At 42.4% G+C, this 25933-nt stretch overlaps 1 protein-coding gene across 1 annotated transcript in view; it reads left to right on the top strand.

The window, feature by feature from the left end:
* Nucleotides 1–222: 222 nt before the first annotated feature.
* The window catches only part of LOC135555825 (deleted in malignant brain tumors 1 protein-like), a 55741-nt gene continuing 30030 nt past the window's right edge, over nucleotides 223–25933 (top strand). Inside the window, exons 1-6 of the mRNA XM_064988586.1 lie at nucleotides 223–459; nucleotides 3744–3773; nucleotides 4122–4442; nucleotides 4601–4912; nucleotides 5223–5519; nucleotides 16827–17117. Of these exons, the coding sequence (XP_064844658.1) occupies nucleotides 429–459; nucleotides 3744–3773; nucleotides 4122–4442; nucleotides 4601–4912; nucleotides 5223–5519; nucleotides 16827–17117 (1282 nt within the window). The 5' untranslated portion in view covers nucleotides 223–428. The remainder of the gene's footprint in view (nucleotides 460–3743; nucleotides 3774–4121; nucleotides 4443–4600; nucleotides 4913–5222; nucleotides 5520–16826; nucleotides 17118–25933) is intronic.

The following is a 25933-nucleotide window of genomic DNA, read 5'->3' as shown; positions in this document are numbered from 1 at the left end:
GCATTAGCATTAACACACATTGTGTGTTTTCAAATGTTGTTTCTTAACTCCGGGGGAGTTTTTACCTTTATTTAACTATTCAAGTCAGTTCAGAACAAATGCTTAAGCTTGCTTGAGCTCAGTTTAGTGGAATTGGTGGCCAGACCAGAGACTAAATACAGTAGTAGGCCAGGATTTCCTGTTTAATGGCTGTGTGACTCTGAAAGTGTGTAGAAGATCACACATTGATCTTTTTTACATGGATGTAGCATTGCCAGACCATGGTAATTTAACTCTCAATTTCGGTTCAGCAGAATTTTGGTTGTATTAATAGCTGAGTCCATTGTATTGTAACTTGAAAATTGTTCAATCTGGGGTAAAAATTGCAATTTACTGCCAAGTATTGGTGAGAATCATACCTGATATTGGAGGACATTACAAGGATCAAGATGGGGACAATTCTACTCTTTATGGCATTAGGTGAGTCTTTGTGTATTACAGTAACTAAGTTGTCATAAAGGAAGGTCTTTCAAGTGCCTCACATGAATAAGAATAGACTCTATATATAGATTGGTATCTGTTGTCTCTGTGACTTCTGCTATATCCAAGTGCAGTATTATATTGTTCCTTTCTAGCTTAGCCTTGTTTCAATAGGCTATGATTTATGTACTGGATATACTTATGTCTGCAATGGAATTTTAACGTGCTAAATTTGTGGATTTTGGTCTACATGAATTGATGATATTGCTCACAAGCGACTTGGTAGACAGTCACAAAATCAAACTGACCTATAACAAAGGATTAATTTCCAGTTCTCATGTCTGCTTTCTCGGCTCACACAACTGTGACTTCAAAGTTAAATATATGTGTGCTTTGTGGACCTATACTGTAAAGGTTGAGCAATTATGCAATTATTAACTTTGATGGAAAATGTAGCAAAATAGGATCTTGAAACTGCGGAGAGGATAACTCCGGTCCATCTACGCAAAAAATTACACTGATTAATTCCCTAGTGATATCATAGTTTACATATTTATTAATGGTCTAGAATCGTTTTTTCAAGTCACACGATAATTGTTTTTTTATTTGAAATGGCAAACCAAAGTTAAACAGGTTTAGGGTTGGGGTCAATTTCAATTCTTGAATTCACTCATGAAGTGGAGAATTTACATTGTTGAAATGTTGAAATGAATTCAATATTCAAGTTTTAGAATTGGAAGTTAAGTGTTTGGACTGTTTTGAATTGCAATTCAATTAGAATTCAATTTTGTTACATTTCCCAGTTAATTGAATGAATGGGAAAGTTTTCAGACCCCTTCCCCTTTTCCACCTTTTCTTACGTTACAGGCTTATTCTAAAATGTATTAAATAAAACATTTTCCTCATCAATCTACACAGAATACACTATATTGAAAAAGTGAAAACAGGTTTTTAGAATTTCTGCAAATTTATAAAAAAGTAAAAAACAGATACCTTATTTACATAAGTATTCAGAACCTTTGCTATAAGACTCTAAATTGAACTCAGGTGCATCCTGTTTCCAATGATCATCCTTGAGATGTATCTAGAACTTGATTTGAGTCCACTTGTGGGAAAGTCAATTGATTGGACATGATTTGGAAAGGCACACCCCTGTCTATATAAGGTCCCACAGTTGACAGTGCATGTCAGAGCAAACACCAAAACATGAGGTAGAAGGAATTGTCCGTACAGCTCCTAGTCAGGATTGTGTCGAGGCACAGATCTGGGGAAATGTACCAAAACATTTCTGCAGAATTGAAGGTCCCCAAGAACACAGGGACTCCATAATTCTTAAATGGAAAAAGTTTAGAACCACTAAAACACTTCCTAGAGCCAAACTCAGGGAGGTGAGGCTGTAATCGCTGCCAACGATGCTTCAACAGAGTACTAAGTACAGGGGCTGAATACTTATGTAAATGTGATATTTCCCATTTCACCAGTTCTTTCCATTAAAGTCGAAGGTCCAGGACCTGTGGTCGGCCTACTGAGGATGGAGGTTTTTCTCTCTCCTCGAGAAAGGTCCAGCTTGAGAGGTCCAGCAGGATAAGAGGCTAAGAACGACGAGAGTGAGTGGGAGACAGGAAGCACCAGTGACTCTGTCAATAAAGAAGTGGTCAAATGATGCAGATGCTAAGTTACATGATGGGTTTGCTAGCACAGACTGGAATATGATCCGGGATTCTTCCGATGGTATTGAGGAGTACACCACATCAGTCACTGGCTTCATCAATAAGTGCATTGATGACGTCGTCCCCACAGTGACTGTACGCACATACCCCAACCAGACGCCATGGATTCCAGGCAATATCCAAACTGAGCTAAAGGGTAGAGCTGCCACTTTCAAGGAGTGGGACTCTAACTCGGAAGCTGATAAGAAATCCCGCTATGCCCTCCGACGAACCATCAAACAGGCAAAGTGTCAATGCAGCACTAAGATTGAATCATACTAGACCGGCTCAGATGCTCGTCGGATGTGGCAGGGCTTGCAAACTATTGCAGACTACAAAGGGAGGCACAGGCGAGAACTGCCCAGTGACACGAGCCTACCAGATGAGCTAAATTACTTCTATGCTCGCTTCGAGGCAAGCAACACTGAAGCATGCATGAGAGCGTCAGCTGTTCCAAACAACTGTGTGATTGCGCTCTCCGTCCTTTAAACAGGTCAACATTCATAAGGCCCAAGGGCCAGATGGATTACCAGGATGTACTCCGAGTATGCGCTGACCAACTGGCAATTGTCTTCACAGACTTTTTCAACCTGTCCCTGACCGAGTCTGTAAAATTGATTCTCCCAATGGTAGCTGTCATGCCTGCTCCCGCTCTCCCTCTCCTGGGCTCGAGGGCGCCAGACGGCTTATAATTACGCACACCTGTCCCCTTCATTACGCGCACCTAAGCCTTATTGGACCCACCTGAACTCCATCATTATTTCATTGGCTCCCCTTTATATGTCTGCTTCCTCTGTTTATTCTCTGTGTTTGCATTGATGTCGTTATTTTGTCCCCTGTCCAGACGCTGTTCCTGTCCTGTTTCTTGTCCGTTATTTATTAAATGTTCTCCCTGTACCTGCTTCGTGTCTCCAGCGTCAATCCTCACAGGTAGCTATAGTGTAGCTGAATTTTTTACTCCAGTGTGAAGTAGCTGGTAGCAAGCTAAACTATATTTTCAGAGTAGCTTCCTCAACACTGCTGACATTTTATATCAGGAAATAACATAAGTCAACATCAAGTGGAGAAACAATTTCACAAAATAAAGTGAGTCATTAATAGCATTTAGCAGAAAGCAGGACTAGCTGATTTTTAAACAAAGGAATTAGGCCATTTTGTGTGAAACTGATACATTCTTTTATCTGTATACTAAACAGAAGTCTGTGAGAGTCGGGCAAATGTCAACCACGACAAATTCACTAATGTACATGAGACACAGGGCAGTTTCATAAAGGAAATCCTTGAACTCGATATAGACCCTACTATCTGGCTTTACAGATGGTGTAAATACCACAACAGCATATGCAAATAATGTTTGCTTGCCTGGTTTCTGTTTAAAATTGTTTATAAATATATAAATAACTGTCTATATACAGCTGACTAACATTTACAAATGTAGCAATAACAATTCATAAGTGGTGAGAAAACTTACATATAATTGACATTATTATAAGCTGTTATCCATTTACAAATGGCAACCTCAGTAAATGTGTGTTTAATTGAAATGTTTTGGTTGTCTGTGTTTCTACCCAACAGCTCATCAAATGGTCAAATCTTCATTGGCTGGTAAGTATTCCTGTGGGGCGGCAGGTAGCTTAGTGGTTAAAGCGTTGGGCCAGTAACCGAAAGGTTGCTAGATCGAATCCCCGAGCTGACAAGGTAAAAATATGTCATTCTGCTGAACAAGGCATTTAACCCACTGTTCCTAGGCTGTCATTGTAAGTAAGGTTTTGTTCTTACCTGACTTGTCTAGTTAAATAAAAAAATATATGTGAACACAAGTCTCAAAGGTGCTGTTAAACACATTTGAAACAACTTTTAATAGAACACTTTTGACAACTGGCAGTGTTAAATTGCATATTTGCTTATTAATCATTCATAATTTTTCCTATGATCTTTTTTCCTCTTTGTGAGCTGGTGAAGAGATCAGGCTGGTCAACGGCACTAGTCGCTGCTCTGGAACAGTGGAGATTCTTTACGAGGGCCAGTGGGGAAGAGTGTGTGGTCAGAAGTGGGACATCGACGATGCCAATGTGGTGTGTGGCCAGCTGGGCTGTGGGAGGGCTGTGAGTGCCCAAGGTAGTGTCCACTTAGGTCAGGGTAGTGGTGGCAGGCCGACTTGGCTGGATGATGTTGGGTGTAAAGGCAGTGAGAGCTCCCTCACAGAATGCTCACATGGAGGATTGAAACACCATGACTGTTTACAGTCTCAAGATGCCAAAGTTGTCTGCTCAGGTAAAAGTCCCTCTGTGTTGCTATTGTGGTTAATGAAAGTCAAAATACAATTGATTATATGTGTGTCAACTTGGCATTGATTTAGTTGAATATAATACTGAAATGCATTTATTTTCTCCCACATTGTCAAATGTTTAACATTTGTCATTCATTCCTAGTTAAACATAATATCAGACTGGTCAATGGGAGTGACCTCTGCTCTGGGAGGGTGGAGGTCTATCAAATTGGTCACTGGCGAACCGTGTGTAATGACATATGGGATTTGAATGACTCTGCTGTGGCATGCAGACAGCTAGGCTGTGGGAGAGCTGTTAGTGCCCCAGGGAGGGCTTACTTTGGTCAGGGCAGTGGGCCCATCTGGCAGGATGATGTTGGCTGCTCTGGCAGTGAGTGCTCCATCACACAGTGCCCACACACAGGAGGAACACAAAACTGTCGTCATGGTAACGACGCAGGTGTTATTTGTTCAGGTAAGGGAGTCTCTTTTCCTTGTCTAGACTTGAGTTTTGTTTTTGTTTTTTTTTTTTGGTTTGAATTGTGCAAAAATGTCTCATCAGAGAGAAAATCCTAAAAAGCATATTACTGCAGTATTATAGCCTGCTCTGCCTCCTAGTGGAGACTTGACTGTTGCATAAAGAATCTTAACCCAGGCCAGACTTGGTGCTATGTGACCAGATGGGGGCAGCCTAGATCAGAGCAGGTGTCGAATACAGTATGAAGACCCAGTAGATAGGTTGTGATTACTGTTGCCCAACTAAACTACATATCTTTGACCAACAGGTGTTGTCTTGCAGATGCCTTCACTCTCCACAAACCAATCATATTCTGCCTTATTGCAAGGAGAGGAGGTCCAACTCACCTGCACTCTTCCATCCCGTATCCTCTGTAATGCTGTGGAGTTCATCTTCTATCTGAATGGAGAATCCATCATGACCGTGACCGTTGGATCCTCACAGCCCAGGGCTACTTTAACAAAGTTTAAGATGGATGCTTCACACCAGGGCAGTTACCGCTGTCTCTACAGAACCCTCTCCAACAGCCAAGCCATCAGCTCCCCTTACAGCAACATTACTAAAGGTGAGGTGGCAGTTGGGAAACAAGTGTTGCTTAATCTACAGTGAGCTCCAAAAGTATTGGGACAGTGACAAATATTTTGTTTTGGCTCTGTATTCCAGCACTTTATATTTGAAATGATACAATGACTGAGGTGAAAGTGCAGACTGTCAGCTTTAATTTGAGGGTATGTTTATTCATATCAGGGAACCATTTAGAAATTACAGAACTTTTTGGATCTAGTCCACGCATTTTATGGGACCAAAAGTATTGGGACAAATTCACTTATACAGTATGTGTATTAAAGTAATCAAAAGTTGAGTATTTGGTCCCATATTCCAAGCATGCAATAATTACATCACGCTTGTGACTCTACAAACTTGTTGGATGCTGTTTGTTTTGGTTGTGTTTCAGATTATTATGTGGGGTATGATCTTTGTGTCAAACTTTCTCACTCATCATTATTCACAATTTATTCAGGACTATCCGTAAACATGGGAGAACATTAATGTAGAAGTGGTTAGAAACATATTCTATTCTTATTTAAAATAAATGTATATCCAAAATGACACAATGCACTTAACATTCATTTCTATTGGGCGTATTATTGTGGCCCTGGTGGCACAAAATCAAAGGTCTGACTGCATGGAGATGCTTGGGAAATGGTCACTACAGGGGACCATGTTGTGGGTGTTTCAGGGGAAAGGGGTACATCTGACCTCCATCATCTAGGACCTGACAATGGCTAATCAAATCTCCCCATTTCTGCCCATTTGTTTTGCACAATTTTGCAGGCCTTCTCATACAGCTGCGACTGTATATGCATTCGCAAATCAAGACCTTTCTTGATTTGGGCTCTGGGATGGTGCAACTGCTGAGAATCTGAGTCTATGGTTGTTGTGGGGGAAAGGGGTTGAGTGTGTGAGTGTGTATCCCACAACTCTTGCGAGGGAGTGAAAGATGTTAGAGACAATACAGGAAGATTCACAATAATTGTTTGCGAATATAATAACTGCTTGCCATACTGTAATTTTGGTAATGGTGAGACTGGTGAGAGGTAAAAATCCTTTGCATAAATTACTACAACTATTAATAGCTAATTATGGAAAATAAGAAACAGGATTTTAAAATATATAGAGATTTTTTGATGGCTATATATAATATAAATCAAGGTGAGGGCGATGGAAATGCGTTTGGCGGTTGATCTGCCTCTCTTCTGCGGGTGGCACTGTGCTCTTTTCAAAGGATATAGGTCCCAGTCTCTCCGGGGCTGTGGGATCCGGGGGTTGGTCTGCCGGGCATTGGGATGACAACCCAACTCGGGATGAGTAGGGGTTTTAGCGGGTGGAATTGGAGGTTTATTTATTAGCAATGCAAATATCCTGGTACAGCTACATAGACACTCATTCATCATGTTACTTTTTAATGGTACGTTTACAAACATATATTTTGATAAATAGAATTGAAACTTGTGACTCATTATGGTAAGTGATGAAATAAGTATAGCCAGTTATAATGGCTTAGCAGATAATAAGAAAAGGCGATCGGTATTTACCTGGCTAAAAGAGAAGGAAAATAATATCTATTGTTTACAGGAAACTCATTCAACAATTTGAAGTTTTGTGTAAAAAGGACTGGGGTGCGAAATATATTTCTCCCATGGGCAAAGAAATTCAAAAGGGGCGATGATATTTGCAAATTGTCCAAACAGATCATCAAGGTAGATGGATTATTTTAAATGTTATTGGACAGTAAACATATTTGGCTTATTAACCTATATGTTCCAAATAATGATGATCCAAGCTTCATTGAAAATATATATCAGAATGTATCAACTCTATAAGCAACAGTAGACTCTATTATCATGGTGGGGGATTTTAATAGGGTTTTAAAATACCTCTATGGACCGTAAAGGAAATCACCCTACAAACTATCACCCTCAGGCACTTTGTCACGCTCTGACCTTAGAGATTCTTTTATGTCTCTATTTGGTTTGGTCAGGGTGTGATTTGGGGTGTTGTATTCTATGTTCTATTATTTGTATTTCTATGTTTTGGCCGGGTAGAGTTCTCAATCAGGGACAGCTGTCTTCATTGTCTCTGATTGAGAACCATACTTAGGTAGCCCTTTTCCAACCTGTCTTTGTGGGAAGTTGACTTTGTTTATGGCACATAGCCTCTAGCGCCACAGTTTGTTTTGTAGTGTTTATTGTTTTGTTCGGCGTCATTTCTAAATGAAAGAATATGTACGCTCACCACGCCGCACCTTGGTCCAGTTCTTTCAATGGCCGTGACAGAACTTCCCAACACAAATGGACCAAGCAGCGTAGTAAGGAGGAGCAGCGTGTTCAGGAGGACTGGACATGGGAGGACATCCTAAATGGCAAGGGATCCTGGACATGGGAGGAGATCCTGGCGGGAAAGGAATGCCTGTCGTGGGAGCAGCTGGAAGCAGAGAGGAAGGTGGAGGCAGCGAGAAAGAAGGCCCAGGTTTACACAGGGTCACAGCTGGCACTAAAGACCGGGAGGCCACTCCAAAAAAAATGTTTGGGGGGGCACACGGGGAGTGTGGAAGAGTCAGGATTCAGACCTGGGCCAACTCCCCATGCTTACCGTGGCGAGCATGTGACTGGTCAGGCCCCGTGCTATGGGATGATGCGCACGGTGTCTCGAGTGAGCATTCACAGGCCGGTGTGCTCTGTGCCAGCGTCCCGCATTTGCTGGGTGTAAGTGGGCATCCAGCCAGAACGGGTTGTGCCAGCTCTGCGCTCGAGTCCGCCAGTCGCCTTCACGGCCCAGTCTATCCGGTGTCTCTGCCAAGAACTAAGCCTCCTGTATGTCTCCCCAGCCTGGTGAGTCCTGTGCCTGCTCCCAGAGCCAGGCCTCCCGTGTGTCTCTCCACTCCAGTGATCCATGGCAAGAAGCCTACAGTGATGAGCCATGGCACGAAGCCTCCAGTGATGATCCATGGCACGAAACCTCCAGTGAGGATCCATTGCAAAAAGCCTCCAGTGATGATCCATGGCACAAAGCCTCCAGTGATGATCCATGGCAAGAAGCCTCCAGTGATGATCTATGGCAAGAAGCCTCCAGTGATGATCCATGGCACGAAGCCTCCAAAGAGTAGTTATGGCACAAAGCCTTCAACGACGGCATCCCGTCTGGAGCCTCCAGAGACGGCCTCCAATCCGGGGCCCGCAACGAGGGTGCCCAGTTCAGGGCCCGCAACGAGGGTGCCCAGTCTGGGGCCCGCAGCAAGGGTGCCCAGTCCGTGGCCTGCAACGAGGGTGCCCAGTCCGGGGCCCACAACGAGGGTGCCCAGTCCGGGGGCCGCAGCGAGGGTGCCCAGTCCGGGGCCCACAACGAGAGTGCCCAATCCGTGGCCCGCAACAAGGGTGCCCAGTCCGGGGCCCGTAACGAGGGTCCCCAGTCCGGGGTCGGTGACGAGGGTCCCCGCACCAGAGGTGCCACCAAAGTGGGGTGAGCCAGTGGTGGAGCGGGGTCTGCTTCACGCACCTGAGCCGCCACAGCGGATAGATGCCTACCCAGACCCTCCCCTATAGGTTCAGGTTTTGCATCTGGAGTCTGCACCTTTGGGGGGCGGGTACTGTCACACCCTGAACTTAGAGATCCTTTTTATGTCTCTATTTGGTTTGGTCAGGGTGTGAATTGGGGTGGGTATTCTATGTTCTATTATTTGTATGGCTATGTTTTGGCCGGGTAGGGTTCTCAATCAGGGACAGCTGTCTATCATTGTCTCTGATTGAGAACCATACTTAGGTAGCCCTTTTCCCACCTGTCTTTGTGGGAAGTTGACTTTGTTTATGGCACATATCCTCTAGCTTCATGGTTTGATTTGTAGTGTTTATTGTTTTGTTCGGCGTCTTTTCTAAATAAAAGAATATGTACGCTAACCACACTGCACCTTGGTCCAGTTCTTTCAACGGCCGTGACACACTTAAGGAAATCGTGATTGTCATTTTGGAATTAGTGGATATATGGAAGCTTAAATACCCTGACCTAGTGAGATATACATGGCGGAGGCTTAATTAAGCTCGTCGTCTTGATTACTTTTTTATGTCATTCTCTCTGGCACCAAACGGGGACAGAATGCGGCCGGATCATCACATAGTTGGCATATATATTACTCTTACAGAATTTTCACGTGGGCGAGGATTTTGGAAATTGAACCAAAGCCTACTGCATGATAACTTGTTTATAACTAGGACAGAAGAATTTATAACTTGTTTTTTCCAACATAACATAGGTACAGCAGATCCCCTTATTGTATGGGACACTTTTAAATGTGCCTTTAGGGGCCATGCAATTCAGTACTCATCTATAAAACTAAATCAATGTAGATCTAACAGTATGGTACAGTACATAAAATTGTACCATAGAGGCACAGAATACGTTTGAGGAAAAAGTAATGGAGAACTGGATAGAATATGGGGAAAAATTAACCAAATTCTTTTTCAATCTTCAACATAGAAATGCTACAAATTTTTTATTAAAACTTGTTACAAATGAAGGAGTGACACATGATTCACCGAATGATATTTTGAAAGAGGAAGTAAAGTACTTTAAGAATATGATTTAGTTTCAGTTTCCGCTAACCGAAGCTAATTGTATGGATTTTCTTCCTATTAATAATGTAAAATTAACATCTGTACAGAAATACTAATGTGAAAGCCAAATTACAGAGGAACGTCTTGATGCAATTAAAGTCTTTAAGGCTAGGAAAACTCCAAACTTTTTTGATATACTCAGAGGACCATTATTAGCATATTATAACCACTCTTATATATATAAAGATTATTGAGCACACAACAAGAAGGTCTGTTTTCATTATTACTGAAACAGGATCCAAGCGGTGTTTGTGTGTGTATATATATATTGAAGTGTACCTATGATAACAATTACAGACCTCTACATGTTTTGTAAGTAGGAAAACCTGCAAAATCGGCAGTGTATCAAATACTTGTTCTCCCCACTGTATATATATATATATATATATATATATATATATATATATATATATATTGCAGTGGGGAGAACAAGTATTTGATACACTGCCGATCTTGCAGGTTTTCCTACTTACAAAGCATGTAGAGGTCTGTAATTGTTATCATAGGTACACTTCAACTGTGAGAGACAGAATCTAAAACAAAAATCCAGAAAATCCCATTGTATGATTTTTAAGTAATTAATTTACATTTTATTGCATGACATTAATTACTTAAAAATCACACAATGTGATTTTCTGGATTTTTGTTTTAGATTCCATCTCTCACAATTGAAGTGTACCTGTGATAAAAATTACAGACCTCTACATGCTTTGTAAGTGGGAGAACCTACAGATCCAGTCCATTTAAAAAATTGGAGGCCTCTTACACCAAAAATTCTAGCTAAATGCTTGGTGCATAGAATTAAGAAGTTATTGTCAGATATTATTCATCCTAATCAGAAACATTTTTTTCATGGACGAATCATTGGAGATAATGTAAGACAAGCACTGGAAACAATAGAATACTATGAAATATCGGGGAAACCAGTCATGGTTTTCATAGCTGATTTTGAAAAGGATTTTGATAAAGTACGATTGGATTGTGTATATATAAATGCCTAGAATATTTACATTTTGGAGAATCGCTTATAAAATGGGTTAAAGTTATGTATAGTTGTTACGGCTTTCTATGTGTGAAGGAGAGTCGGACCAAAATGCGGCGTGTAGATTACGACCCATGTTTAATAAACTGAAGAAACACGAATCAAAATACAAACACTACAAAAACAATGAACGTAACGGAAACAGCCTAATACTGGTGCAAACTAATACACGACAGACAAAAGGACACTAAGGACATAAGGACAATCACCCACCAAACGCTCAAAGAATATGGCTGCCTAAATATGGTTCCCAATCAGAGATAACGGTAAACACCTGCCTCTGATTGAGAACCACTTCAGACAGCCATAGACTTATCTAGAACACCCCACTAAGCTACAATCCCAATACAAAACACACCACATACAAAAACCCATGCCACACCCTGGCCTGACCAAATAAATTAAGAAAAACACAAAATACTTCGACCAGGGCGTGACAATAGTAGTAACCCTAGGTGTAAAATAGTCAATTATGGCTACATCTCAGAAAGTTTTAAACTGTCAAGAGGAATAAAAAAGGTTGTCCACTATCGTCATGTATTTATTATTGCCATTGAAATGTTAGCTGTTAAAATAGGATCTAACAATAATATTAATGGATTAGATAGCCGTGGCTTAAAAACAAAGGTGTCATTGTACGCTGATGATTCAAATCTTTCTTTTAAACCCACAATTAGAATCCCTCCACAGCCTCAAAGGGGATTTAGATACATTTGCTAAACTCCCTGGATTTGTCAGGACCCGGTTACGAACCTGGGTCTCCGGAGTGAGAAACAGTCACTTAACCAACTGAGCCACGAATAGTCAGCAGAACCCAGAAGATGAGGCAGACACAGCAGTACTTAAGATGGTGTATTTAATAAAGTAAAAAGGAGAAGTCCTTAAATACAAAAATGGCAAATCCAAAAGGTGGTAGGAATAGCACAAAAAAGCCTCAAGAGATACTCAAAAACCAAAAACAGAATTCCACAAGAGCATCCACCGGAATCGACAAGAATACACAGAACACTAGGGCTGGGTGCTAACATACAAACACAGAGCACAGAACTGAGGGAAACTAAGGGTTTAAATACAATCAGGGGAAACGAGGCACAGGTGCAAATAATAATGGGGAACAAGGGAAAAAACATAAGGTCAAAAAGCACAATGGGGGCATCTAGTGACCAAAACCCGGAACAACCCTGGCCAAATCCTGACAGGATTAAAACCAAATTTTGATATTACGTATTGGATCACTAAAAAATACAACTTTTACATTGCCATGTAGTTTACCAATAAAATGGTCTGACGGGGATTTTTGTATTTTATTTATTTCACCTTTATTTAACCAGGTAGGCAAGTTGAGAACAAGTTCTCATTTACAATTGCGACCTGGCCAAGATAAATCAAAGCAGTTCGACACATACAACGACACAGAGTTACACATGGAGTAAAACAGACATACAGTCAATGATACAGTATAAACAAGTCTATATACGATGTGAGCAAATGAGGTGAGATAAGGGAGGTAAAGGCAAAAAAGGCCATGGTGGCAAAGTAAATACAATATAGCAAGAAAACACTGGAATGGTAGATTTGCAATGGAAGAATGTGCAAAGTAGAAATACAAATAATGGGGGGTGCAAAGGAGCTAAATAAATTAATTAATTAAATACAGTAGGGAAATAGGGAGTTGTTTGGGCTAAAATATAGGTGGGCTATGTACAGGTGCAGTAATCTGTGAGCTGCTCTGACAGTTGGTGCTTAAAGCTAGTGAGGGAGATAAGTGTTTCCAGTTTCAGTGCTTTTTGTAGTTCGTTCCAGTCATTGCCAGCAGAGAACTGGAAGGAGAGGCGGCCAAAGAAAGAATTGGTTTTGGGGGTGACTAGAGAGATATACCTGCTGGAGCGTGTGCTACAAGTGGGAGATGCTATGGTGACCAGCGAGCTGAGATAAGGGGGGACTTTACCTAGCAGGGTCTTGTAGATGACATGGAGCCAGTGGGTTTGGCGACGAGTATGAAGCGAGGGCCAGCCAACGAGAGCGTACAGGTCGCAATGGTGGGTAGTATAAGGGGCTTTGGTGACAAAACAGATTGCACTGTGATAGACTGCATCCAATTTGTTGAGTAGGGTATTGGAGGCTATTTTGTAAATGACATCGCCAAAGTCGAGGATTGGTAGGATGGTCAGTTTAACAAGGGTATGTTTGGCAGCATGAGTGAAGGATGCTTTGTTGTGAAATAGGAAGCCAATTCTAGATTTAACTTTGGATTGGAGATATTTGATATGGGTCTGGAAGGAGAGTTTACAGTCTAACCAGACACCTAAGTATTTGTAGTTGTCCACGTATTCTAAATCAGAGCCGTCCAGAGTAGTGATGTTGGACAGGCGGGCAGGTGCGGGTAGCGATCGGTTGAAGAGCATGCATTTAGTTTTACTTGTATTTAAGAGCAATTGGAGGCCATGGATGGAGAGTTGTATGGCATTGAAGCTTGTCTGGAGGGTTGTTAATAACACAGTGTCCAAAGAAGGGCCAGAAGTATACAGAATGGTGTCGTCTGTGTAAAGGTGGATCAGAGACTCACCAGCAGCAAGAGCGACCTCATTGATGTATACAGAGAAGAGAGTCAGTCCAAGAATTGAACCCTGTGGCACCCCCTTAGAGACTGCCAGAGGTCCGGACAGAAGACCCTCCGATTTGACACACTGAACTCTATCAGAGAAGTAGTTGGTGAACCAGGCGAGGCAATCATTTGAGAAACCAAGGCTGTCGAGTCTGCCGATGAGGATGTGGTGATTGACAGAGTCGAAAGCCTTGGCCAGATCAATGAACACGGCTGCACAGTAATGTTTCTTATTGATGGCGGTTAAGATATCGTTTAGGACCTTGAGCGTGGCTGAGGTGCACCCATGACCAGCTCTGAAACCAGATTGCATAGCAGAGAAGGTATGGTGAGATTCGAAATGGTCGGTAATTTTTGTTTGGTTTGTTTGTTGACTTGGCTTTCGAAGACCTTAGAAAGGCATGGTAGGATAGATATAGGTCTGTAGCAGTTTGGGTCAAGAGTGTCCCCCCCTTTGAAGAGGGGGATGACCGCAGCTGCTTTCCAATCTTTGGGGATCTCAGACGACACGAAAGAGAGGTTGAACAGGCTAGTAATAGGGGTGGCAACAATTTCGGCAAATAATTTCAGAAAGAAAGGGTCCAGATTATCTAGCCCGGCTGATTTGTAGGGGTCCAGATTTTGCAGCTCTTTCAGAACATCAGCTGAACGGATTTGAGAGAAGGAGAAATGGGGAAGGCTTGGGCGAGTTGCTGTGGGGAGTGCAGTGCTGTAGCCAGGTGGAAAGCATGGCCAGCTGTAGAAAAATGCTTATTGAAATTCTCAATTATGGTGGATTTATCAGTGGTGACAGTGTTTCCTATTTTCAGTGCAGTGGGCAGCTGGGAGGAGGTGTTCTTATTCTCCATGGACTTTGCAGTGTCCCAGAACCTTTTTGAGTTAGTGTTGCAGGAAGCAAATGTCTGCTTGAAAAAGCTAGCCTTGGCTTTTCTAACTGCCTGTGTATAATGGTTTCTAGCTTCCCTGAACAGCTGCATATCACGGGGGCTGTTCGATGCTAATGCAGAACGCCATAGGATGTTTTTGTGTTGGTTAAGGAAAGAAGTCTAATAACAATAACAATAAAAATAAATAAATAAATTGTCCGATTGTCTATTCAGATAGCAGCCGATAAGACAGCTAATTGCTAGCAGGCCGCAGATGGGCGCCCAGGCAACGTCGCGACGGAGGAACCAGCCAGATAACTCCTTCGGGTAGATAACGTCGGCAGTCCAGCCGTGAAGGCCCGGTGGAGCTCCAAGTAGGCAGCAAAACGGGTCCGGATAGGTGACCGGAGTCCAGGAGTGATTGATGGAACTCCTCAGCTGGCTAGCTCTGGAACAACTGATGTTTGCTCCGGAATCGACAAAAGCTTTAACTAGCTTCTGATTAGCTTCTGGATTAGCTTCTGGCTAGCTTCTGACCTAGCTTGTGATTAGCTTCTGGCTAGCTCCTGGCTAGCTTCTGGCTAGCTCCTGGCTAGCTTCTGGCTAGTTTCTGGCTAGCTTCTTGGAATTTCTGGCTAGCTTCTTGGAGGAGTACAGATTTGAGGTAAATACTTTTTTTATAAATATAAATTGGTGAGGCGGGTTGCAGGAGAGTGTTTTGAGGATGAGTTTATGGAAAATGTTTAAAAAAATGTATGAAAAAAGTTGTAAATATATATATATATATATATATATATATATATATATATATATATATATATATATATATATATATATATACGGGACACGACAAGACGAGGACAAAAGACGTCTGAACTGCTATGCCATCTTGGAGATGTGGACGTACTCGGTATACAAATCCCGAAAGAAAGAAATGATCTCAATCCAATACATTTTTATATAAAGTTAGCAAAAATAGATAAGATCTTGCTACCATGGAAAGGAAAATACCTGTCTATTTGTGCAAAAATAGCCCTGATTAACTCTTTAGTCATATCACAGTTTACCTATTTGCTTATTGTCAAGGCTGTGGGTAACTGGTGAAAGTAGCCAGGCGCAGGAGAGCTGAGATGCGTGGACAAGGTATTTAATACAAGACAACACAAGTATAAACACAATACTACGGTACGGGGAAAATACCGGTACCACGAAATAAACGGGCATAATAACAAAACCTGGCAACAAAATATCGGCCGTCAGTAACAGCCTGAACAATAGAACAAACATGCACACAAACATGGGGGAAACCAGAGGGTTAAATAATGAACATGTAATGGGGGAATTGAAACCAGGTGTGTAGAAAACAAAGACAAAACTAATGGAAAATGAAAAGTCTTAAAGTAATGATGGACTGTTGTTTCTCTTTGCTTATTTGAGCTGTTCTTGCCATAATACGGACTTGGTCTTTTACCAAAGTGGGCTATCTTCTGTATACCCCATTACCTTGTCGCAACAAAACTAATTGTCTCAAACGCATTAAGAAGGAAAGAAATTACACAAATTAACTTAATTTAAGTGCATTCCAGGTGACAACCTCATGAAGCTGGTTGAGAGAATGCCAAGCGTGTGCAAAGCTGTCATCAAGGCAAAGGGTGGCTACTTTGAAGAATTTCAAATATAAAATATATTTTGATTGGTTTAACACTTTTCTGTTTACTACATGATTTCATGTGTTATTTCATAGTTTTGACATCTTCACTATTCTACAATATCGAAAATAGTAAAAATGAAGAGAACCTTGAATGGGTAAGTGTTGTAAAGCTTTTGACTTTAATTGTAGGTGAATTTGTCCCAATACCTTTGGTCCACTAAAATGGGGCCATTGTACAGAAGTGCTGTCATTTCTAAACTGTTCACCCGATATGGATGAATAAACCCTCAAGTTAAAGTGGACAGTCTGCACTTTAACCTCATATTCATTGTATCATTTCAAATCCAAAGTGCTGGAGTACAAAGCCAAAACATTTGTCACTGTCCCAAAACTTTTGGAGCTCACTGTATATATATAAAATTCAGAGCCTTGATAGGGACGAGAGACTGATTACCTTGTCCATCACACACATATTTCTTAGTCAGAAGGTGTGGATATGGAATCATATGACTTTCAAATTGCTTTTTACTTTCTTCCCAGTGGTCCTGCTACAGCCCAACATCTCTCTCAGTCCTCCAAATGGAGGGATGTTTTGGGAACCTCAGGGGCCAGAGGTGTTCAGGGGCCACAGCTTCTCCATCACCTGCTCCATTCAGCCACAGTATCCTGGAGGCCTCTTCTATCTGGACTTCTCTGGGTCCAACAGGACTGAAACTAAGCCAGCAGTCAACCACTCTGCCTCCTTCCACTTCCCCGTTGCAGAATATACAGACCAGGGGAAATACAGCTGCAGCTATGGAGTCAACATCTCAACCTGGTCATTCAGGTCGGGTAATAGTGAACTAGATGTCACCATTAGAGGTAAAGTAAAACATGCTTTAAAAAAACATATTTAAAATTGTGAGAGAAGAATCATAGTATTGTAAGATTTATAATCCTTCATGTCACTTTTTTGTTTGTTTTTATATCCTATGAATTTGCCATCTACTAGTCTTGATCCGTAGATCTAAACCTTGAAATACCTACATTTTCTTCAGTGTTCATGGTCCCCATCATTGTCTCTGGAGGGACTGGTGGGGTAGGACTGCTAATTCTGCTTCTTCTAGTCATGTGTCTGGTCAGCTGGAGGATGAACAGAAAGCCATCTACAGAGACTGGCCAGGGAGAATGTAAGTGATATCACTATACTGTAAACTCAAAGGCTGAATATGAACTTGATTTATGCCTTGAGCCTGACAACTTAAGCAGCATCTCAAATTCAGCCGAAATACTTTTACTTTTTCCCCCTTGAGTTTGCTGTAACGAATATTCATGAGCGAACTGTTATGCAACAGGTATTGACAACAGACACAACAGAGGGGAGGACAACGAAGAGGAAGAGGACTATGTTAATGTTGAAAACGTCTGTTACCAGAGAGGTCTGGAGGGTGCAAAGAAAAATGAGAAGGAAAAAGGGCTCAGCTATGGGAAATCAGAGGATGTCTATGACAATGAGGACGGAAACACTCATAGAAATGGTGTTTGTGGGGGGTCTCATGAGACAATTAACAGTGAAGATGATGAAAATGATTATGTTAATGTCTCGGCTTAGGACAATGCTGTAGCACAGGCAGGTGTGTCAGTTGGGTATAGCTTTAAGGCCAAAAAGTTAAAAGTAAGCTACAAAAAAAAGTTTAAAATGCAATGGCTGTTTAGCGTATCTATGGGCTGGCTTTAGGACTACGCAGCAATTAGCTCGGAGGGCCTGTCTGCCTTTCTCTCAGCATTGAGCAGAGACAGTACCCAACAGCTTGCTTGAGGTCAACCTATTTAGGAAGTTCACCGATTTCTTTGAATTTGATGTCGGCATTTGAACTCGGCCTTGTAAGCCTCACAGCCAGTTTTATGCACCTACTTATATATTGATGTCGGCATAGGCGGCACATCCGGTAGGCTAGGGGAAGATACACTTCGCCTAATGTCAATAGAATGACATTTCCAAAATTAGCTATATAATTACTTGTGCCTTATACAGAAATAAATAGCATTACAAATACTACACCAGAGTAGTATATGATTTGACCATAGAGATTCATTAGCTTCTTTTAAAAATGAGCTGTTTTTATTGAAATGAGTAATTTGGGCAGCAGGCGGAAAATAGCCTACAAAATAGTTGATTGTTGAGTTGCAGCAGTCCGTGGAAAGAAGTTTAGTAGGCTTAGGCCGATCTCAATATTTCAAAATACAATCATGGGAAAAGCATAGTTTAGAACGCAAATGGCTATTGCTGAGAAGAAAAGGCTCTAATTTGTCTTCTCAACTCCTATTTGAGTAAACAGTAGCCTCTTATTGGCACCAGATTAGAGCATCAACCATATCCCCAATGAGTGCACCATATTCACTTGCCTTTATCATTGGATCTCCAAACATTTGGGGAGACTAATTCCCTCCTCCAGGCTAGATGGATGTCATATAGTAGAATTTGTGACTTTCCTTTTTCTAGGCCTAGATTAGATAGTTACATAGTTGATAGTTGTTTTTACTCATCTGTTTGTGAGTGTCAGCAGAGTAGGCTACTAATTTTTGTCGTATTGAAAAATATGTTGCTTATTTCTCCAGTCATATAAAGTGTAGTAGAATTGCATAAAATGTGTTTAGAAAAAGGCAAACATTTTCCTATGCAAAGAAAGGAGAAGAAACATCTCTGATTAAGCCTACACTATGTCATTACGCGCTCAGAAATGCATTGTTCAGAATTTTCTGTTTTGCTTACAGTGATTGAGTTATGTGATTAACCTAAATTATGACTTTGAAATCTACTCATCACATTAGCAATAGTAGCATATATTGCATTATTCCGCAAATGCGATAGTAGATGCATGAAATCCCTTTATTATACTGAACAAAAAAATGTAACAATTTCTTAGATTTTACTGAGTTACAGTTCTGTTGCAGGAATTATATTCCTCTATGTGTTAACACCCAATTAAAATTAAACACTCTGTCAATTCATAAGGATTTGTCTGACTCTTATATTATAAAAATGGACAGAGCCCAGTCTTAAAGTCAAACAGCAGCTTTTATTCACGAGAGTACTGCTCCTTACACATTTTACCACAGGTTATAAACTTAAAAGGACGTCATTAGTTCCAGTACCAACCGGTGCCATCTCCGTTCTAGTACAAAGGCTGTATGGTTCTCACATCGTCTCTCCCTATTAAGATAATATACGACCGAGCCAAGGACATTCTTTTGAAGATAAGCCTTCTCGCCAGACTGGCGAGATTGTTCATTCATTTCTACCAAGGAACAGACAGTCATTGTTCTAATTCTTGATTATATTTACACACATTATATTCAGTACTAGGATTAAAAAGAAAATTCATACATATACAGTAACATAATAGTATTCTGATTAGTACATATGCAGTAACATAATAGTATTCTGATTAGTCAGTCCTGATTGAAATGTATACATAATTAGTCATCATTGATAAAAATTCCCTTAACAAGTTCATCTAAGGAAAACAGTCAATTGAAATTAATGAATGAATTAGGCCCTAATCTATGGATTTCACATCACTGGGAATACCGATATTTTAACCCTTGTGTGGTGTTTTTGTTATTCACCCAACGTTTTCCGAGTCTGATGGCCTCACAACGTTATTGGGGTTTTTAAACAATACAGCCATAACAATTTAGGTAAAAATACTCAATACTTAGATGTTGACTTATATCAATTACAAACAAAGACAGCATACATGGTTCAAATTTGGCATTTATCCCTGGTAAATCACATTTATCAATAACAGCGCAATTTGTTTTATTGGATAATCAAGGCATTGGTGGAATAAATCATGTTGATCTTGAACAGACATAAAAGAAACAATGTTTTCATCACTATCGATGTTTATTACTTTGAATTTAACAAATTGGAAAGGCAAATTTTACGTAGTATTATATGGAAATTATAAATTGCCCTATTGAACACAACTTTAGGCCGGTCTACACCCCACATGAGGGACAGAGTTTTACTGCGTGTGTGTGTGTGTTGCAAATGTATTTCTTGCACTTGATGCATGTGTACTGTGTCTTCCTGTCCTTCTTGGGTCCACACACATCACAGTGCTTCTTCTTGTTGCTAACGGCTGCAATCTAGAATGACGAAAACACTTAGTTCAGGAATTTGACTAACATCTCACTCACTCACATATGTAGTTACAGCAGGCTAAGGCAGGAGAGTCAGACACACACACAACATCATCACTCACACTTACTTCCGGTATTGGAGTTGTTGGTTCTGTGGGCCGGGCAAATGGGGCACCAGCATCCTCCATCCTCCAGCATCCTCCTTCCTTACGATGGCTGCAGAAGCTGGGGTCCTTGGGATATGTTGCCTCCTCTGGAAAAAGAGCCATCTCCTCTGGAGCTTCCCTCTGTTCTAATCTGGGTTCAATGCCATCCAGATGACAAACGCATTGTACGCCAAGATGTTGAAGAATATCACAAGTGGCCAGCGTAGGGTTCTTCTTTTGCAGCTGTAGCCAATCACCAGCTTGTCTAAATTGTCCACCCCTCCTTTTGTGGCATTGTACTACATTATGATTTCTGGATTTTGATGTTCCTGGTCACAGATTCTCCCATCCCTATGCAATGTACTCATGTTTACCACATTTCTGCCTGTCTTTGGCACGTAGGACATTAGCGATGTGTCTGACTTGAACACAAACTTAGAGGAATTGATAGGTCTCTTCTGTGTATTCAACAGCTGAGGTGGGAGCTCTGGCTTTTTTTTTCATACTGTTCCTACCATCGTCAGCTTCCTCTTGAGGAGCTCCCGTCCCATCTTGTGCAAAGTAAAAGAAGTTATTGCATGTGATGTTGTGGGCACTGAGTCCCTGTGTTTCGTCCAGGACAACCCGTATCCATAGGTTCTTCTCAGGGGCTCCACCAGCTGGCTTCTCCATATAATCTTGCTAGTTCCACGCATATTATTAAGCAGCATCACAGGCAGCCAAGATCTTGATTCCATATTTTGCGGGTTTAGACGGTATGTACTGCCTGAAGGGGCAGCGGTCTCTAAATTGCATAAGCTGCTCATCAACAGTAACGTTGGGCCCAGGGTTATAAAACAGGGGAAGGCGGTCCACCCACTTGTTCCACACTGACCTGATTGCAGCTAGCTTGTCTCTCTGCTGCCGAGCTGGTCTGGTGTCTCGGTTATCGAAGCAGATAATCCTGGAAATAATGTGGAAGTTTTCCAGAAACATTGTTGCGATGGAAAGTTCTCTGCCAATTTTTGCATCCCACAGAGATTCTGTGGATTCCCCCATTGGATCTGAAAACACCAGCAAGAATATAAACCCCAAAGTATGCATGTAAATTAGTTTGGTCCATCTCCTTCCATCTCTTTCCAAAACATGCCTTCCCTCCCATTGGTGCAGTCCAGAATGATTTTCTGGATGGTGTCTGGGATGAACAGAAGACTTTTTGTCCTGCACATGAGTAACCACCATCCGCGTCGGCCATGGTTGCATCCTTATAACATTGGAGTGTGGCTCATTCCTTGGGCATTTTTTTGACATCCATATTTCTCCTCCTTCAGGCTGCTGATGAGCTGGTAGCTGATGGGCTGGTCATGGGGCTGGCTGCTAACGGCTGGTCCTGGGGCTGGCTGCTGACGGCTGGTCCTGGGGCTGGCTGAGGGTCAATCATCCTCTTCTTCCAACTCACTTCCAACTCACTGTCAGACTTCGAATTGATAGAGACATGATCCTCCTATTTGGAAAATTCTTCTTCTTCCAAAGTGGAAGACGCTCCTTCCACACTAGTTTCCTACTCTGCAAAAAAAAATTCTAATGCCCTCTGAGCAGAGATTATGTTTGCCATACTGATTGATTGTGCTAAGGAGCCACACATGCAAAGCTATTTATTTGTTGTGTCCCTCCCCCAATTTGCACCTGGCTGCGGTAGAGTGTGGGAAAATACAGAATTATTTCACAATGTATTGAAACAGTGTATTGTAATAACATTGTGCAGGTTCCCGTGAGACATTGTGTAGTTTCACACACTACAAAGGGTAAAGAGTGCGAGAAAAGCGGGAGGCAGGGAGAGGCAGAGAGACAGGTTCTTGTTGCTATGTTGAAACAGCAGGCTTAGGGAGGAGGAAGACAGAGTGAACGCACACACCAAACCTTTAAGTTAATTTTTACTTGTTTTCACCTACACACACACTTTTGTTACCCTGGGGTCCAGTGGACCCGAACACCACATATGTAATACATATGTAAATCAAAATGTGTTATTTTACATGTTCTTCACAGAAATTAGCCAAGGCCAATGAGTCTCAGGATAAAAAAATATGTATTGTATAATTTTTATTTTAATAAACATTGAAAATGGGTCCCACAAACCCGAACACCACACAAGGGTTAAAGAAAAGTAGGGGCCTGGATCAGAAAACCAGTCAGTATCTTGCGGGACCACCATTTGCCTCATGCAGCACGACACATATCCTTCACATAGAATTGATCAGGCTGTTGATTGTGGCCTGTGGAATGTTGTCCCACTCCTCAACAATGGCTGCGCGAAGTTGCTGGATATTGGCGGGAACTGGAACATGTCATTCACGTTGATTCAGAGCATCCCAAACATGCTCAATGGGTGTCATGTCTGGTGAGTATGCAGGCCATGGAAGAACGAGGACATTTTCAGCTTCCAGGAATTGTGCACAGATCCTTACGACAAGGGCCCGTGCATTATCAAGCTGAAACATGAGGTGAACCCTGCTGTGTCACCTGATGTGAATGAAGACATTAATCATTGTAATGAACTTGATGGGAGACAGATAGCTGGTTTCAAGCGCAGAGCCCAGCAGGTGTTTATTGTAAAGGGTCACAGGAAGAGGTAGTTGGGTCCAAGGGCAGGCAGAAAATCATATACACAGGGGGTCCAAAAAAGCCAGGTTTTGTAGAAGCGTCTGCTCCGTCATCTGGCAAAGGCCGGTTGAAGGCACAGCGGATGGAGTTACGCCACGAGGTGGTACAACGGGGCGCTGTGTCGACAAAGGATCCAAGCCAGATGGCGAAAGAGGTATTATAGTTGTAGTGATTTCGTTTGCAAGCTGGGAGATGCGCCTGGCTCGCGGCTAACTGGTGCTAGCTTCGGGGCAGGGGCGTTAGCCACTATAGCCACTCGGTAGCAGCTAGCTAGCAGCGATGATCAGATGCAAAGGTCCAGAGCTTACAGCAAGGATCCGGGGGAGTAGTGGATTCTAGACGTGTTAGGGTCGAGTCCTGGAGGCATCAGCTGTGTAGCCGAGTGATCACTGAGTAGGTCGGGAGGTGGGCCTAGCTCAGAGCTAGCTTCGGGGCTGGGTCACTCAGTGGCAGGAGTAATGGTCCAGGGCGTATGGCAGGAATCCAGCGTTGTAGTGGAGAAAACAGTCCGATACTGGCAGGCTGGCAAGTATTATCCAGGCTAAAAAAACGTCTGGTGTCTGTGCAGAAGGTAAAGGCTGCTAGCAGTGGCTGACAATGACTAAATAGCTAGTAGCTAATTTTCCTCTGATGGCTCGATTTTTTTATTTTTTATTATTTTACCCCCCAATTGGTAGCAGTTACAGTCTCGTCTCATCGCTACACCTCCCGTACAGACTCTGGAGAGGCGAAGGTCAAGAGCAATACGTCCTCCAAAACACAACCCAATCAAGCTGATTCTTGACACAGTGCCCATCCATCCCGGGAGCACCAATGTGTCAGAGGAAACACTGTACACCTGGCGACCTGGTCAGTGTGCACTGCGCCCAGCCCACCACAGGAGTCGCTAGTGCGCCGTGAGACAAGGATATCCCTGCCGGCCAAACCCTCCCTAACCCGGACGACGCTGGGCCGATTGTGCACTGCCCCATGGGCCTCCCAGTCACGGACAGCTGCAACAGAGCCTGGGCTCTAACCCAGAGTCTCTGGTGGCACAGCTAGCACTGCGATGCAGTGCCTTAGACAACTGCACCACCCGGGAGCTGCATTAAGTACTGCAGTGCATCTCCTCCTCATGGACTGCACCAGATCTGCCAGTTCTTGCTCTGAGATGTTACCCCACACTTCCACCAAGGCACCTGCAAGTTCCCAGATGTTTCTGGGTGGAATGGTGCTAGCCCTCACCCTCCGACCCAACAGGTCTCAGACGTGCTCAATGGGATTGAGATCCAGGCTCTTCGCTGCCATGGCAGAGCACTGACATTCTTGTCTTGCAGGAAATCACGCACAGAACGACCAGTATGGCTGGTGGCATTGTAATGCTGGAGGGTCATGTCAGGATGAGATGTTTTTCCTGTAACGCACAGCGTTGAGATTGCCTGCAATGACAAAAAGCTCAGTCCGATGATGCTGTGACACACCGTCCCAGACCATGACGGATCCTCCACCTCCAAATCGATCCTGCTCCAGAGTACATGCCTCTGTGTAACGCTCATTCTTTCGACGATGAACGCGAATATGACCATCACCCCATGTGAGACAAAACCGCGACTCGTCAGAGAAGAGCACTTTTTGCCAGTCCTGTATGGTCCACCGACATTGGGTTTGTGCCCATAGGCGACGTTGTTGCCAGTGATGTCTGGTGAGGATCTGCCTTACAACAGGCCTACAAGCCCTCAGTCCAGCCTCTCTCAGCCTATTGCGGACAGTCTGAGCACTGATGGAGGGATTGTGCGTTCCCTGGTGTAACTCGGGCAGTTGTTGTTGCCATCCTGTACCTGTCCTACAGATGTGATGTTCGAATGTACCGATCCTGTGCAGGTGTTGTTACACGTGGTCTGCCACTGCGAGGACGATCAGCTGTCCATCCTGTCTCCCTGTAGCGCTGTCTTAGACTTCTCACAGTAAGAACATTGCAAATTATTGCCCTGGCCACATCTGCAGTCCTCATGCCACCTTGCAGCATGCAAGGCTTGCAAAGGCATGTTCACACAGATGAGCAGGGACCCTGGGTATCTTTCTTTTGGTGTTTTTCAGAGTCAGTAGAAAGGCCTCTTTAGTGCCCTACGTTTTCATAACTGTGACCTTAATTGCCTATCGTCTGTAATCTGTTAGTATCTTAACAACCGTTCCACAGGTGCATGTTCATTAACCTCTTGCGACGAGCAAACCCGTATCGGAGCGTAATCATAGCCTCAAACGCATTAGCATAACGCAACGGACATAAATACCCCTAGAAACTTTTCCTATTCATGAAAATCACAAATGAAATGAAATAAATATATTCAATTTTGTTAACAACACTGTCATCTCAGATTTTCAAAATATTAATTACAGCCAACGCTAGACAAGCATTTGTGTAAGTTTATCATGGCATAATGCTATGCTAGGCTCTGCTGGCTGCAGGCAACATTTTCACGAAAATAAGAAAAGCAACCAAATTAAATCATTTACTTTTGAAGAACTTCAGATGCTTTCACTCAGGAGATTCCCGGTTAGATAGCAAATGTTCCTTTTTTCCCAAAATATTATTTGTGTAGGAGAAATAGCTCCCGTTTCTTCATCATGCATGGCTGAGAAATTGACTGGAAAATGCTACAACTATAACGCCAAACTTTTTTCAAAATTTGCTCCATAATATCGACAGAAACACGGCAAACGTTGTTTAGGATCCATTCTCAAGGTGTATTT

Source organism: Oncorhynchus masou, chromosome 15 (assembly GCF_036934945.1).
Source record: "Oncorhynchus masou masou isolate Uvic2021 chromosome 15, UVic_Omas_1.1, whole genome shotgun sequence".
NCBI classification, from domain to species: Eukaryota; Metazoa; Chordata; class Actinopteri; order Salmoniformes; family Salmonidae; genus Oncorhynchus; species Oncorhynchus masou.
The sequence above is the reverse complement of the archived record's forward strand: the minus strand, read 5'-3'. Positions and strand labels throughout refer to the sequence as shown.